This window comes from Eptatretus burgeri, chromosome 9, assembly GCF_056783735.1.
Source record: "Eptatretus burgeri isolate ZD-2024b chromosome 9, Ebu_testis_v1, whole genome shotgun sequence".
In the NCBI taxonomy this organism is placed as follows: Eukaryota; Metazoa; Chordata; class Myxini; order Myxiniformes; family Myxinidae; genus Eptatretus; species Eptatretus burgeri.
The window spans coordinates 59079340-59097219 of NC_140969.1; the positions used below are offsets into that span (position 1 = coordinate 59079340).

The window sequence follows — 17880 nt, forward strand, 5'->3', positions numbered from 1 at the left end:
GTCCACAAACTTATGTGTCCAGATTTAGATCTTATGGCTTTGGGCATGGAGAACGATTTCACAGATTAGGGGCAATTCTCTAACCTAACCCTGTCAAAAATAATCAGCCAGCTTTTAGCTGCAGGTTGGCACTACGATAATTTGCCCAGAGTTTATGCAAGAATTTTAGCAGCAAAGCCGCATTCAGCAGATGTGGAGAGACTTATCAGCTCCAGCAATGCACTGAAAAGCATATACCGCTCAAGAATGTCATTAGAGACAGAGAATTATTATTTATACGTCCATTACAATATGCCTGCAATTGACTTGTGGGATCCACGGCCTGCTGTTCTCACCTGGCTTTCCACAAAGGCACGTCGAACAAGAGAAGTAACCAAAGCAAAGGAACAAAATTCCTATAAACGTGTATTTTCTGAAGTGCAGAAAATAAATGCTGATAGTCTTGATGCAGAATCAGATACAACTGAACCGCCATTGAAAAAAAGATGTTTTTAGATTATATGCTCGATACAACTTTGCAAATCTTGCATTTATGAAAGTTTCACTGTTTTAGCCATCTTTTACCATGTACTGTTTGACACAAAATGTAAATCAAAGTGCAATTCAGCATGTGTAAGACTAAAATATATATATATATATATATATATATATATATATATATATATATATATATATATATATATATATATATATATATATATATATATATATATATATATATATATATATATATATATATCTAGTCATATAAACAGTGTTTTAAGTTTTAACCATCTTAGTATTTGACAAAAAAATTAAAACAAAGTACTAATCAGCATACATTTGTGTATGTAAAATTAAAAATATATTTCCTATCATATAAACAGTAAATATAGGTACTTTTGCTTTTCAGTATCATGGTCATGCATTGACTTCTTTTTTTCTTTATACTTCTTGTGCATGCCCGTAGGTGCGTGCCCGTAGGTGCAAACAAAACAAAACGAAAAACTTTCAAACCGCATGCCAGAAACAACTACACAGGCCGTTCCTTCGCTCTCACGTGGCCGTACATGCAAAAAAAAACTTTCAAACCACGTGCCAGAAACAACAACCACACAGGCCGTTCCTTCGCTCTCATAAACGACGACTGGATTGGGGCATTGTGTTTAAGAAAGTACGGAAATCGAGAAAGAATACAGTAATCGTCACTATCCGGAAGTGAAGTCCTCACTCCGGAAGTTCACATATGGCAGTTACGATTATTTGCAATTTAGTTTTAATGGCCAATTATTCAATTAGCGCCAACGTATTTTGCCTTTTATCGCAAGGAAAAACACAAAGAGAAGAGGAAAGAGGAGAAAAAAAAAAGTGAAAAAAATAATTTACTTCCTGCTTCGGAGCATACCCGCACTCTGATGTTACCGAAATTTATGCACTGTCTAATATGAAAACGATCATAACTTGGGGCATTGTGTTTATCTATAAATGTGCATAACTAATCGAGAAATTATTAGAATACACAAAAAAAATGTGCAAAAAAATAATTTACTTCCTGCTTCGGAGCATACCAGCACTCTGATGTTACCGAAATTTATGCACCGTCTCATATGAAAACGATCATAACTTGGGGCATTGTGTTTATCTATAAATGCGCATAACTAATCGAGAAATTATTAGAATACATGGTCATCATTATCCGGAAGCTTGTACATTGTAACCCGTAATGGGGAACGCGGCTGCCCGTAAAAATTTAAATAAGATAAAAAAAAATTCATAAATAAATATTCAAACCGCGAGCAACAAACAAAAACCACACAGGCCGTTTCTTCACTCTCGCGTGCCCGTACGTGGGTGACGCGGAAGTTCGCATATCACCGTTATGATGACTTGCAATTTAGGTTTTAATGGCAAATTATTCAATTTGCGCCAATGTATTTTGCCTTTTCGCAATGTCCTCACAAGGAAAAACGAAAAGAGAAGAGAAGAGAGAAAAAAAATTTACTTCCTGGTTCGGAGCATACCAGCACTCTGATGTTACCGAAATTTATGCACCGTCTCGTATGAAAACGATCATAACTTGTGGCATTGTGTTTATCTATAAATGCGCATAAGAAATCGAGAAATTATTAGAATACATGGTCATCATTATCCGGAAGCCTGTACGTTGTAACCCGTAATGGGGAACGCGGCTGCACGTAAAAAAAATAAAATAAGATAAAAAAACATTCATAAATAAATATTCAAACTGCGAGCAACAAACAACAACCACACAGGCCGTTTCTTCGCTCTCGCGTGCCCTTACGTGGGTGGCGTGGAAGTTCGCATATCACAGTTATGATGACTTGCAATTTAGGTTTTAATGGCCAATTATTCAATTTGCGCCAACGTATTTTGCCTTTTCGCAATGTCCTCACAAGGAAAAACAAAAAGAGAAGAGAAGAGAGAAAAAAAATTTACTTCCTGGTTCGGAGCATACCAGCACTCTGATGTTACTGAAATTTATGCATTGTCTCGGATGAAAACGATCATAACTTGCGGCATTGTGTTTATCTATGAATGCACATAAGAAATCGAGAAATTATTAGAATACACGAAGTCATCACTCTCCGGAAGTCCGTACGTTGTAACCCGTAATGGGGAACGCGGCTGAGCTTCCCTTCCACATCGGCCACGCCCACGCAACAACGTGTATTGTCATTGGTTTGGTAAATAAATGTCAATAACTTGGGAAGCACTTGTCCGATTAATATCAAACCTTGAAAAGGCACATCCTCAGGTCCCCAGCAATATATCTGGCAAGTTTCAATTAGATCGGACCAGCGGTTGCCGAGAAACAGCGGTCACACACACACACACACACACACACACACACACACACACACACACACACACACACACACACACACACACACACACACACACACACACACACACACACACACACACACAGATTGCTGGAATTATGGATCGATGACATTGGAGTTTTTATTATAAATTTTAGAACTGCACAAATTGACTTGGAACTGCACAAGTAGGGGTCTACTGCACGTTAAAATAAACCATGGATGTTGAGTAACCTACTGATGTGGACCTGAGACCGGGGCTGTGGATCCGCCATTTGGAGACGTTCTGCGCTGAAAGGATCGAAACCTCGATGAAAAACTGTGCCCAGCTGATGATCTGAGCAGTTGGGAAATCAGTTGATTGTATATAAGTTAAGGTTATAAGTTCAAATAAAATATATTTTGTAAGTACTTACCAGGTGTGTGTGTGTGTGTGTGTGTGTGTGTGTGTGTGTGTGTGTGTGTGTGTGTGTGTGTGTGTGTGTGTGTGTGTGTGTGTCAGGGTGTCAATCACCCTTTACGAAGGCATGAAGATGTCGATATATTTGAGAGAAAACTGTTTATTATAAATCAATACGTGCGCACGGAAAACACACACCAGGCACCACAATTCTTGCTTTGAGGAACCCGGAGAGTACTCTACTCGAATGGTTGAATCACTCCTTCATATATACGCGATTTTATCTCCAGAAAATAACAATGCAAAATTCCTTCTTTCATCCCAGGAGTTAGCTGGATTACCAGCTGGCTTATGTCCTGGCGATATATATCAAACAGATAAGCAAGATCAGAGGTTTTCCTCCCAGATTCTGCTACACAATGCTCCCTTGAATCACTCATGGTTAAACCTTCCTTATCTCACACACAATGTCCCAAGCGCGGGGATCTCCATACTTTTGAAATCACCTGCATGTATGGAAAATTTCAGGTGGCTACCGAGCGTAGCGAGGCAAAAACAATAGCTGGGGTCTGGGGGCCTATGGCCCCCAGCCACGGAAATTCCTCGACCCTTGGAAATGCATTCTCAGCGATTTTAAGCAGTTGCAGAGTACAAGCAAACTGTTACCCAAATCAATGACATTTTTAGTGAAATTGTGGTACATTAAATGGAATTGTTTGTAAATGGATATCTGGAGAACTCTTTATTTGTTGATCTACTCATTGGTACATGTACCTAACGCCTTACTTCAAAAACTTATTCAAGAAAGTAGTGTTCACATACAAATGATATATAAATGAAGTCAGTTTGAAATGAAAGGTCACACGAAGCTGCTTCCAAAAATGTTAAAATTTAATGTTTGCTTACTTATTTATTTATTTTGGATTTCTTGGTTTGAACTTTGACAAAAACACCCGGCGGTGCAACCGAAAACAGCTGTATGTAAACCGCTGTCCGCAGGCCTTTATGGAGAACCCCGCAAGCAGGAATATAGTTAATTAACTGTAGGCGAGTGAAGTGTGTTCAGAAGAAACAAAGCTTTTGAGAAAAAGGTACAAATCCCAACATTCCCTCCTATTGTTACTTTAAGAAACAATGTTTATTAAATCACAATCAAGCATCTTCTTAATTCAGGCCGGCAGATAACCCAGCTTCGCGGTGCAGATAGATCACTCCCTGGGAGGAGTTCCATCCTTCGGGTTAGCTCCAGATGGTCTCCATGGTGGTCGAAAGGCTCCCCTGCACCGCTTAACCCAGGAAGAGAGAGCTACCTACCCCACTAAAGATGGAATCACATGCCAAACCCTCTGATTAACAAATCACTCAGTAAAATCTCCATCCAAAAACTGCTCAAAGTCTGAGTCTGAACTCGTACTTAACTGATGCACATCTATTTCCAGTTACATTTTAACATTTATGCCAGAATCTGCAGCATCTTTGTCCACATCCACATTTACATTTTCATCTTCCTTTCCAAACATTAAATGCAAATTATCATTCTCAAGTATAGCTGCTGCGATCAATTGAATAAGTTCCTCGTCTTTAATCACAGGTGCCTGGTGCACAAAGGTATACATATTTCAAGCAGGTGATACATCGGGAGCAAGGGTCGCGGGGGGAGGGGGGGGAGTGTACAATAGTGGTTGTGGGTGGTGTGGGGAAACTGCCACTTTTATTGGAAAGTCCCTTTCCCCAGCACCAGTTAAAAGTGTCATCTCAGGTTCGGGCTTGGTTTCGTGCTTCTTGGGTGTTGACTGCAGATCAGGTCAGGTCAGGTATGGGAGCATGCACCAGAGCAGTGCGTCGCTGCATCCACTTTCTGCCGGTACTCCAGGGGCCTCTGTCTGGTCATCCCCCAGGCAGATGCCTGGCCCATCCCCATCTCCTTGAGATGCCGATCAACCTGCTGCAACCACGAGGCATGTGGTCAGCCCATTGGCCTCCTCCACTCACGAGACTCCCTCGCTGAGAGAATCTGGTGAGCAGGATGAGCGTCAGGAAAACGAGCCACATGTCCATACAGCCGCAGCTGACGCTCACAGACTATGCAGGTAACAAATCTCATCTGAGTCTCTCTCAGCGACTGCTCGTTGGACACAAAGTCCGCCCAGTGATAGCCAAGGATTCTCTGAAGAGACCTGGTACAAAAGGAATTAAGTCTCCGTCTCAGATCCTTGGTCAGAGTTCAAGTCTCGCATCCATAGAGCAAGACTTGGAAGCACCAAGTACCTGAAGACTCGGACTTTCGTCCTCCCGCACAGGTACCGGCAGCGCCACACTCCATTATCCAGTGAATCCATGACTCCCCAGGCCCGACCCAGATGTCTATTGACCTCTGACTCACAGCCGGCAGAGACATGGATATCACTGCCAAAGTAAGTGAATGGCAGTGACTTCAGATGCCATCCTGTCATGCACTTTTGCAAGCCAGCCATAATGGCTGCTTTGATTATAGATAATATAATGAATATTCCAATTAACACAGCCAATCCTGTCAGCAGGAACCTGAGAATGGCTCCCCCCCCAATCTCCAAACAATCCCTGCAACCATGCTCCGATCTTCCATCCTGGATTGTAATCATGATATTTTGCAGCCTCCTTTCTTATGTGTCCTGCTAGGTCATGGATTTGCTCTGAATTATCCGGGATATACGTGCAACACTCTTTGCCAATCACAGCACAAGCTCCCCCTTTTTTTTCAGCGAGAATCATATCCAAGGCCATTCTATTTTGCATTGTTGTTGCCCTCAATGCTACCATCTCCGCATTAACCTTATCAAAGCCATCAGCAGTTTTGTTTCCCATTACTTCCAATGATGCTGCCATTTTAATAAGCTCTCTCCCTGCTGCCCATGCTCCATATCTGGGGAAGATTATCATTGCTGCAAATTCCCCATTTGAAATGCTCCTCTTACTTCATTGTTGAATCACCTTAGATAATGGGCCGCTGATCAAACGCATGTGCGGCACGACATAAGCCAGGAAACAAGACCCGGTCCAATTTAGTGGCAACCAAGGATAGGCTCTAAACCCACATACAAAATAAGTGCCATTGGATGCGACTTTAGGATATGTTCCATTGTCACCCTTCCGGCTATCTTCCATGTCGTTTACCTCTATGGATGAGTTACAGGCAGAATCTCCTGCATGGAATTTGCTGTTAGGATTAGTCCAAGTCAGACAAAGGAACCCAGCTTGTTTATAATACGGAGGTCTTTTCTCTAAGTTTTATAAGGGGGATACCTCGCACCTGTAAAGTCCATACATAACTCTGTACTATTTCTAGTCAAATTATAGTTGTGGTACCATGCAGCCCCACAATAATCTATTTCCCCAAATGGGATCACTGATAATGGCAAACCTGTTTTTGAGGAGTGCGGGAGGTAGGCACATACCCAGCACGAGTCTTATTGCTCAGTGTTGCATATCTGTGTGACAGGAGTAGGAGCGTATTAATTCCATGTAATCCTAACTCATGCAAATGTTCTGCATGGTTCTCAATTATTCTTTTTTTCTCTCTGCTTGATTGGCCAATTGTCTATTTGCCCTTCCACTTCCCAACTTCCTTTCCAAAGGGCAACTATGGCAACTAGAATTTGCTGTGGCACATTCATTCTTGCACACCCTCCTATTCTGTCAGGAAGGCAAGTTTGCAGTGTGAAGAGTGTATCCAAGCTGGTTTCCCTTCACACTTTACAGCAGTTGGGGTGGTCAACAATACCTGAAATGATCCTTTCCACTGAGGTTCCCAAGCTTTTTTCCTCGTGAAGTGTTTCACCAACACGTAGTCTCCCGGCTGGAAGGTATGGTACGGCTCCTCCTCCGGTTCCGGCAGCGCCTCCTTCACCCGCGTATGTATCAAGCGAGCAATCCTGGAAAGCTGTTTGCAGAATGTCAGCAAATTTTCGTCTATCATTGCAATGTCCAATTTATTCATATCAGCTGGAGCGGTTACAGGCAATCGCATTGGCCTTCCCATGAGTACTTCGTGAGGGGATAACCAACCCTGATTTTTGGTTTATGGTCGACCGCATGCTTATTAATGCCAAAGCTAATGCGTCAGGCCATTTTAACCCTGTTTACATTGTTTTCTTTGCCAACGTATTCTTCAGAATTCTGTTCTGCCTTTCTACAGCGCCCGCTGACTGTGGGTGATAGACACAGTGAAACGCTTGCTTAATTCCCAACGCCTTACACGCTGCTTGCATCACTTTCCCTGTAAAGTGTCCCCCTTGATCATGTGACATCTTATGGGGGATGCCAAATCGACAGAAAAGCTTTTCATCAAGTGCTTTACCACAGTGACCGCGTCTGCCTTCGCACATGGGTATGCTTCTACCCATTTGGTAAAAATGTATACCACTACCAAAACACTATTGAAAATGCATGATGGAGACATATTTATAAAGTCTATCTGCAGGTATACGAAAGGACCCCAAGGACTAGGATGAGGCCCTAACTTGCTTGTTTTACTTGTCTGTTGATTGTGCTGTTGACATACCAGGCAATTCCTGCAGACCTCTTCGGCTGCTTTCCCAATTCCTGGTGCATACCATGATTCTTGCACCTGTCTCACAATCCCCCTCTTGCAAACATGCCCATTCAAATGGGCCATGCATGCAAGCCACGGCAGGATCTCTACTGGTGCTATAATTTTCCCATTGTTTGTCCACAGTCCATCTCCATCCATTATTCCTCCTTTTGCCTGCCATTTATCATGGTCATTAATTGGTGCCACGGCTTGGATAGCAATGATATCCAGCAAGCTATATTGGTGTAGCTTAACATGCTCATTTGCTACATGTGCCGGCATTACCAAGGGATTGGGTTGTTCTGCAGCCGCATTTGCGGCTTTGTCTGCTTTATCATTTCCCTTATCCACGTCCGTTGTTAATTTCTGGTGAGCGCGACACTTGATGACAGCTTCCGCTTTGGGGCGCATGATGCTTGTGAGAAGTTCAGATATTAAACTGCCATTCATAATGGGTGTGCTAGGCCATGGGCCAATCACCCAAAATGGACCTCATTACCATCTCGGGTGGAAAAGGTTGACTGTACTTTTTGGAAAGATCTTTGTCTGGGCCAACTTTCTGGGTATGATTGCCACTCCAAATCGGTAGCTTTATTGTAGTTTTTTGGGAAAATAGGCATTTTTGGGTAAAATCGTATTTTTTGAAATTTCAACTGTAGAAAAAATATCTGCAACAAAACAACATATTTGAGACTTGGAATAAATAGCTATGTCAAGTACAACCATTTTGGTGTGCTTTGTGTTGTGTTTCAATCGCCGGTTATCATGGCAACAGCCATTTTAAGGTAAAAAAAAACATGGTTTTTGATAGTGAAACTTTAAAAATTCATGTCTCAGAAATGAAAAATGATTTTTGAACCATTTAAACGATAAACACATACTGATGCATCTGGGCAGTTTTTAAATTCCATAGCATGAGGGTAGGTTTAAGATAAATATATCGTTTTAGGGTAAAAACATCACATTTTGAATTGCATTTCTCAGTAAATGGAGAGAAAACTCAGTTTTTTGAGCATTTTAAATATTTCTCAATTTTATAAAGTATCAAAAGTCCATTTATCACTGTAGATGTATTAGCATACTAGGTTGGATGAGATACCAAGTTCAAATAGATTGACATTGCCATGGAAACGACCAATTTTGGGATAAAACATTTTTTGATGGTGAAAGTTTAAAAATCCATAACTTGGTAGAAATGTAATATTTTTCGAGCAATTTGAACGCAAGCTACCACCCTGACACCCTAAGGTTGTTTGTTTGTTCAATAGGTAGAATAACCTGCAGGCAGCTGTCGTGTAAGTGTCTTAGATTTACATTCCTTGATCGCTATCATCATCATCACTTTCATCATCTGCATATACAGTTACATCTGTGTCTGCTTCATCATCCTCATATTGGTTGTCACACATCTGGTTTTTACACATCTTAGTGCATTTCAGTCCGTTTCGGATGCACGTACAGTCCTTTGCATCACAGTGGCGTACACAGCTACAGCTCATGAGCTCCAAAACAGCTGATGGAGCTGGTGGACCAGTCATCCAGAGAATCTCAAGGTCACCGCTGTCATCTGTAGACCATCCACAATCTGTTGGTGGGATTACTTCAGGAGTGCATTCAAGGGATCTTCGCCATATGGCTGCTTGGTAATTTGCCCGCTTGGCATGCTGGAACAGGCAATCTCTGCATGGTGGCAATTGTGCTGAAATCATGTTGCCCCTCTTTGATGTGAAGAGCTGATAACGACACTGGTTGACTTCAACTATAGCTCTGTTAGAAACATAGAGATGGCAGGTGAATGCTTCAAGCTTTGCAAACAGTTCATTGGACATTTGCCATGACCGTCCAAGCTCACTAAAGCACTGCTGATAGTCCACGGTCTTCTTTGTAAGTTTTTTAGTGTATTCAGTTTTCTCTTTCCGGCAAATGCACTGACCGTATCGCACCCCGTAAAGGCGTGCAAGCCAATTAAGGACTTGCAGACATCTTCACCAAGGGTGTTGGCAATCTTGGTTATGTCATTGTACTTTTGCCGAGTTTTTGTTCCAACCTTCTGATACATGGGTGAACGGATGTTTTTGCTGAAACCAATGCAAAGTACCAGAATGTCCGTGTCTTCAGCAGTTATCACAATAGCGTTGCACCCATTTTCTGCTGCTCTGCCGGCATGCAGAAAGATACGAGTGTCTGCCTCTTCCTGAATAGACTTCATTTCAATGACTTCTTCCCATTGGTCCTTGACAAGCTTGAAGCATTGTTCCTCGCATGTAACGTACAGAACTTTCATTCCCAGTTTGAGTCGGTTCTCTGGCCTTTTCCATTCATCTACGACGAATCGGATGAAACAGGTTTTGTTTGACGAACTGCGCAAGAATTTCCACCATTGCCTAATGTTGTGCCCTCGACTGATATTCTTGAACTCTCGACCCTCCGTTGCTCCACGATTCGATCTTTCTGCATTGTTTATACATTGTTTGCGGTAAACGTCAAAAACTACGTCGATTTGTTGGCTATTTTCACCTTCATGAAGTGCATGAGCCAGGCAACTGTCTGCAACTTCTGCGAAAGTCTGATTGTCCCCTTTCAAGCGCTGAACTAAACTCATTCCATCGATAATGGTTGCAGACAGCCTAGGGATATTCTCGGCTACCATGCCATCATTGGTCAGCGATTTGGCGAGAGCAGCTTTGTTTGTTTTCCTCAAGGACCATGGAATGGGCCCCAGAGGGTGTCCTAAGACTTCCTGCAAATCAAGGTGACGGCTCTCAGCAGCAAGAATCATGTGGGCGAACAGTTGACTGTCAGCCTGAAGGATTACCTCTTTACCATCTGCTTTTGTCACACGCTTCTTTTTAATTAGGTTGGAGAAAGTTTTCAGGTTTTGTTTCGAGATTTTGCCATGGAAGGCTTCAACTAGAGGCGTTGCTTCTAGCCGGTTCTCCTTGAAAGTCTTGTATGATTCAGTAGCAACCTCATGCGCACTTGTCAGGTCGTTCTTTATGTCAGGAGTAGCTAGCCGTCCAGTTGAAATACTTGTAAGCTCAGGCTGGTTTATTACCTTTAATTACCCAGTTAATCTCAAGCAGATCTACCAGTGCCTTGTTATCAGCATTATCCTTTTGGATTCGTGGAGCATGTAGATCAGAGTGCGAAAACGTTTGACTTGGTTGGCGCACCATGTCACGCATCTGACGTAATGCTGTGCTGCGATACTCTCCAGTCATGTCATATCGGCTAAGGGCTTTGAATCTGAGACTAAACCCTTTCGTACCGCCGGGTGTTTTCGTGTCCTTATTGACAGTCTCTTCTATCGTCTGGTCAGCGGGAATTTTACCAAATGGATTTTGTGATCCTTGCTGGACAGAATAACCTCCATTTAGCATATGAGCGTAGATTTCTGGGTGGCTTGTTGGTAACTGGGACATATGAGCATAGTACATTGGTAAATAACGGGCATAGTTGATTTTATCGTAAGCAAATGCCCAGGGGATTGCCTCTTTAATGCAGTACATATGCAAAAGCCAATCTCCCTCTCTTGATGCACGTATCAAACCCAGAAGAATCTCCACCATGTCCAAGTACGACATCCAAAATCTGGCCAAGTCACCATTTCGTCCATCTCGCAGTGCTTGCAAGAATGCTTCAAAGAGATGTAGAATGCATTTTACACTAGGCTTATGGAGAACTGTATTGAAGGAGTCTTCGTTGATATCCTCACTCAACTCCTCGATGCAACGGAGGGCACCATCTAAGAGGTGGCAGTCAGCAGTATCATATGTGGTTGTCCACCATGGGAGAAATTCCTTCCATGCCAGTAGTAGTATTGCTTCATAAACCAGCTTGTGACGTCTAACAGCTCGGTTGTATTGTCGCCCGTCCATCACCGCCTGCACAGAGCCCTCTGCGATTAGGCCAGACTTGACAGCAAGTTTTCGCAGACCAGCATCCTGGAGTCGCTTGCCTATGACAGACAGGAAATTCATCATGGTGTGGAAGTCTCCCATGCGGAGAACAAGACCGTCAAATCTGTCTCGATGCTTCCAAACGATCTCTGCAGCCTTCGCATAGAGTGCTTGGTCGAATACGACAACCAAACCTGGAAGCTGTAATTGAACCCGGAGTCTTTGAGACTGAGTTAGTATCTCCAAAACCGTAGTCATCTCAGTTGCCGGTGCGTTAATTGTCGGCAAGTAGCTGATCTTGTTTGGACTAATGGTGGTTTCACCCCGTGTCAGGATGTTGAACCCCATCCGGTTTGGTGCTTGGCGATTCTGCAGGCGAAATAGTACCCAAATTCGATTCTTTCTCTTGGCATCCTCAACCAAATTAAGTGGATCCACCTCGAGATTTGACAGGTGCCGGACCAACTCGTTCTCCAGCATTGTACTGTGGAAGTAGTGATTCTTCTATGTCGATCGATCTTTTTTTGCTCTTCACGACGGGTGTGCTTGATTCTTTTGGTAAAGGGCCAATAAACCTGTCCTGGATGATAATGCCATTGACGCGATGGGAGGTACCACCACCACTCAGAGTCTCTTCAAATTTATCTATGTTGTCCCACATAAGAGTAGTAATCATAGAGATCAGAATGTTTTCCGGAAGAATGACGTTGTTGGTGCTGTCAGACAGCGAATGCAACTTCTGCATACACAGCGCCGTCTCTATCTGTTCCATCATGGAGTACGAAATACAGTGTCCAAGGCGGTTGAGAATTTGAATCAGCTCAACATTTCCTGTAAGACACTTTAAAACAAGAGCCATCAAAATATGCTTTGGCGGGCGCTGACAACCATTAGTGACAACATAGATCAGATATTGGCCAATCGAACAAATCTGTCTTTCGGCACAACTAGTCACATTTGACTCACCTTCTTGACCAACTATTAACATTTTCAGAAAGTGTTTCATGGCATCAGGTATATTTGCAGTTTCGGCTCCAAGCTTTGAGGGTTGCGGCGGCCATTCAGCCATTAGTTCCTGCCTTTTTATGTCACCTCGCAATAGCAGGGCGCCCCTTGATAGCTCTGCCATAGAATTACTTTATGTAGCCAGCAATGTTTCAACTTTCGTTCTAATTTCGATGATGCTGCAGGCAAGTTCGTCCCTTGTCAAGGTGTCAGGGTAAACCAAGACTCTGCGACCGTGGTTTCGGACGAAATGGAGTGACTCACCAAACTCATTCTCCAATTTTCGACGCATGTGTCTTAGTTGAGTTGCTGATCTCGTTGAAACCGTACGAGTTCATCAGTGAAATTAAATGGGATGTCAAATCAGTGAGGTGCAGAACCTTTGGATTTGGAAATGTTTCGTTCCTGATGAAGTCAAATAACTCTTCGTAAGCAGTAGTTTCAGCTGATTCATAGAGAGTTTCTGCTGATGCCTAACTGGTTGCAGCAATTCCACTGTCCGAGGTAGTCGATGCCTTTGTATACTGCTGGTAGCAGGACCTATGGTAATGTGCTTCAGCTGCAACAATCTCTCGACTGACTATGCTAAGAATCTTATTGTCCATTTTTTGCACAGCAACTTGCCTGACAGCTGTGTCCACTCGCAGCTGTTTACACTGCACAAGGGTTTCCTTAGAACGCTATCCTTTCAAATATTTTGCAACTTTATCACAAAATATGCACTTTGCCCCATACACGCGAGATGTGACAGCCCCTTGCCGAGGTGTCCCATGTCGGCTGGGTTGCTCGTGTATGTCTTTTTTCTCACGTGTTAGTCTATTGAGGTGCTTTTTGTTGGTAAACACAGAACGGCACCTGCGATGATATTTCACTGGCACAATCTCTCCCTCGGATAAACCTTTTGCAGCAGATAATGTTTGTCCATGACCTCGAATTTCTGCAGCCTTTAACAGAGTTGTCCATGAACCGAAATCTATTGGTGACACAAGATCAGTGTCGTCATCCGTGCAGTGGATAACACAGTCGGTACGTGGCCGCTTTGGGGGAGGCAATGACTCTTCCATGATCAGTCAGTCACCTGCAAAGAAAAAAAAGATGTAAAAACACTGTAATATTTAAATAGACTTCACAATGGTTTCTCCACAAAATTACCATTGCCATGGAAACGTTAGTCTAGTTCAACTTATTGATTGCCATAAGAGAGAATTCATATAAATTGTTAGCCAAAATGTACTTTTTATATATGGTACGATTGAAAAATCTTTAAAACCAAAGACTTCTCAAAATCTCTGCTTTGACAATTCTATCGAGGAATGCTATTGAATAGTTATTTGAAAGTTATTGAAACGAGATAGTTTGTTGACAACCTGCCCTATACATTGAAATAAACAACTTTCTGTGTGCATCGGGGTGGTTTTAGCCTTCAGATCTCTGAAAAATATTATTTCACTTGCAAGCTATGAATATTTCAACTTTTACCGTCAAAAAACCTGTTTACCCACAAAATTGATTGTTTCCATGGCAACGCCAATCTATTTGAACGAGGTAACTCGTACAACCTATACTAGTACATGTAAAGTGATATATAAATGCATGTAGACTTTGGATACTCTGTGAAGTTGATAAAATCAAAACACTCCTCTTATCTCAAAAAACGGGGTTTTCTGTCAGATTAGCAAGAAATGCAATTCAAAATGTGATGTTTTTACCCTAAAAGGATATATTTATCTTAAACCTACCCTCATGCTATGGAATTTAAAAACTGCCCTGATGCATCAGGATGTGTTTATCGTTTAAATGGTTCAAAAATCATTTTTCATTTCTGAGATATGAATTTTTAAAGTTTCACTATAAAAAAAAACATGTTTTTTTACCCTAAAATGGTTGTTGCCATGGTAATCGGCAATTGAAACCCAACACAAAGCACACCAAAATGGTTATATTTTACTATTTATTCCATATATTTATATATACTATTTATTCCAAGTCTCAAATATGTTGTTTTATCGCAGATATTTTTTCTACAGTTGAAATTTCAAAAAACACGATTTTACTCCAAAAATGCCTATTTTCCCAAAAAACTACAATAAAGCTACCAATTTGGAGTGGCAATCATACCCAAAAAGTTGGCCCAGACAAAGATCTTTCCAAAAAGTACAGTCAACCTTTGCCACCTGAGATGGTAATGATCACCCATCTGGCCCATGGCCTATGCCTGCAGATGTTAAAAAACCTGTCATTTTCCAAATGGCACCTTTATCATGTACCACGCCAAATACATAGTTGGAATCAGTGTATATATATATATATATATTAACTGCCTGACCAGCTGACAACTCACAAGCCCTAATAAGGGCACATAGCTCCGCCTGATGTTTAGAAGTGTGGTGGCAGACTAGCTGCTTCCCTAATTGTGTCATCAGTACAAACAGCATAACCTGCATGACCCGAACCATTCTGGCCTCGGTAAGCGGACCCGTCAACAAATAAGGTTGTCGGGATTCTCCAACTGCTGGTATTTTAGGTCCGGTCGCACTGTCGATACCACCTGGATCACTTCGGTACAATCGTGAGGATTGCCCTCTTCCTCTGTTGGTAACAAGGAAGCTGGATTGAGAATGTTACAACGCTCTACCTGAAGGTTCGGTCGGTGGAGCAAGGTCGTTTCATACTGCATCAGATGAGTATTGGTTAGGTGTTGCATCTGCTTCTGTGTCAAGTGAGATACTACGCAATGGGGAACCCTCATGATTAGAGGGTGACCCATTACGATCTCCGCCGTGCGTTTAACAGCATAACTCGCTGCAGCCATGGCTTGTAAGTAGAGTGGCAGGCCGCGTTCAACCGGGTCTAGCCTGCGGCTAAAGTATGCTATTGGGCATTGGTGATCACCGTGCTGCTGTGTTAACACCATTTGCGCAAATCCTTTATCTCATGAGAATAAAGGAAAAACGGCTTTTCGTAATCTGGAAGGCCCAGAGCCGGGGCCGTCGAGAGTGCTGCTTTCAATTTATTAAAACACTCCTCCACTTCTTCAATCCACTCGATTACATTGGGCTGATTCTTACCTACCACAACATATAGTTCCTTAGTCAGAATTGCATAATCAACAATTCACTGTCTGCAATAGGTTGCCATGCCGAGCAACTGCATCATATCCTTCTTTGTACGGGGGCAGGGTATTTTTGCAATTGAAGTTACCCTTCCCTTGTCCAACTCTCTTTTCCTGTGTGAAATGTGGTGCCCCAAATACTTAACCTTCTCCTGCACCAACTGCAGCTTGTCTCTGTTTGCTTTATGGCCTTTCTTTGCCAGGGCCTGGAGCAGCTGCAGCTGCTCCAGGCCCAGTTTTGCACGCTTCCTTATTTGGGGAACAGATCAACAAATCATCCACATATTGTAACAGCACTGAATTTCCTCTAAACACTACATCATCTAGGTCCTTATGCAATGCACGCAAGAACAACGTAGGGCTATCAGCAAAGCCCTGCAGTAGGACCGTCCATGTATATTGGTGGCCATTATACGTAAAGGCAAACAGAAATTGCGATTTCTTTGCTATCGGGAACGAAAAAAATGTGGAACGCAAATCAATTACAGTGAAATGGGTGGAGTTTGCGGGGATAGATGTTATCAGCACCTCTGCACTAGGTACCACTGGGTGAACACTTTGGATCACCTCATTTACCTCTCGCAGGTCTTGAACAAATCTCCACTTATCCTTCTGTGGCTTTTTAACCGGCAATATTGGTGTGTTACATGGACTTGAAGTTTCCACAATTACCCCTTGTTCTTTTAGTGATTTAATCACTGGTGCTATTCTGGCTTCGGCCTCCTTTCGGAGAGTATATTGGCGTACTTTTGGCCAACGCGCTCCAGGTTTGAGTTTGACCAATAAGGGTGCTGCCTCGATGATGTGACCCACGTCATTATCATGCCGGGTCCACAATTCTTGCGGAACCTCTTCTAGCAGGCTTTCTGAATCGTTCGTCTCACTTACCGTTCTCGTCAGCATCTCACGTTTGGGAGGCAATTCAATTTCCTCTACCATACCTTGTAGAACCCGTTTCTTTAAATCACAGATCCACCCTTCGTGAGTCACCAATCGATGCACTTGCCAATGTAACAGAGTTGCAGAGCAGTTCACCACTGCCCCCTGCAGGCAATAAACCATAAAGCCTAAATCTTTTGGGTGATATCCCATCGCTCAAGTTATTATGTGCGTTGTTACCTCTGACGTATACTTCGTCAATTGCCTCTGATCCTCTGTGGGTTCAACTTCCACTGCAATGCCTTCTTTCCCAATCATTAAATGGCAGACAGACAACTTATCACACTTTCCCAAATGTGGAGCTATCTTCTTTGCAATTTCAGCATCATTTCCCGTTGCATCGTAGTAAATTGGACAATGTGGAGGATCATAATAAATGCATGTCGTTACCTGTGCATGCTTTGGCTCTCTGCCAAGATCGCATCTAGGCACTTTAAAACATCACTAATCGGCTGCCTCGGCAACCTCCACCAATAAGCGACCGGGTGCGGTGTCATTAAAACCATCATTGCTAATTGTACTTTCTTTGGGGGGATGTCAATAAATACCCCTTTCTCTGTGCATGCTATCTTGCATCCTAACTTACATAGCAAGTCTCAACCTAATAAGTTCAATGGTGTGGTGGTTGTGAGAAGGAATGCATGTTTCTCCTGCAGTGGTCCACATCGTATCGGCAATTGTGCTGTTGTGTCTAATGTTTGAATCTTACCCCCTAAACCCACGACCTGTGCGCTATTTCCAGATTTCTCAATTCCTGGCAGTTCTTTAACTGCAATTGTGGAACGAGTGGCCCCCATATCAACCAAGAAGGAAAGCTCTTTGCCTGAGACGTTCAGAGTATAGGTCGGCTCCTCTGTCAGGCTCAATGTCAGCATTGCTCCTTCCCTCGAGGGTCCACTCTCATCCTGTCAATACCTTCGTGAGTTCGCAGGTGGGGGGCCTGGTTCCCGTCTTCTGTTGGGACAATTTTGTTTCCAATGCCCTCTCTTTCCACACACAAAACAAGCATCTTGTGGGGAATTGTCCCTTTTCCCTCTTCTTTCCCGACCCTTATTTTGCAATCTATTTTGGGGTCTCCATTCCGACCGTTTGCTGGGTCTTGGTGGTCACCTTCCCCTTTCCAGTGAGGAATG

At 42.8% G+C, this 17880-nt stretch overlaps 1 protein-coding gene across 10 annotated transcripts in view; it reads left to right on the top strand.

The window, feature by feature from the left end:
* LOC147020176 (PHD finger protein 20-like protein 1) overlaps positions 1-17880 on the top strand; it is a 109153-nt gene that overhangs the window by 20770 nt on the left and 70503 nt on the right. The window contains exon 2 of one of the 10 annotated variants that reach the window (XM_085895266.1): positions 17490-17678. The exons of 8 other annotated variants lie outside the window; for them this stretch is intronic. In XM_085895266.1, the coding sequence (XP_085751392.1) occupies positions 17613-17678 (66 nt within the window). In that variant the 5' untranslated portion in view covers positions 17490-17612. The remainder of the gene's footprint in view (positions 1-17489; positions 17679-17880) is intronic. One more of the 10 variants, XM_085895267.1, reaches the window with a different exon arrangement.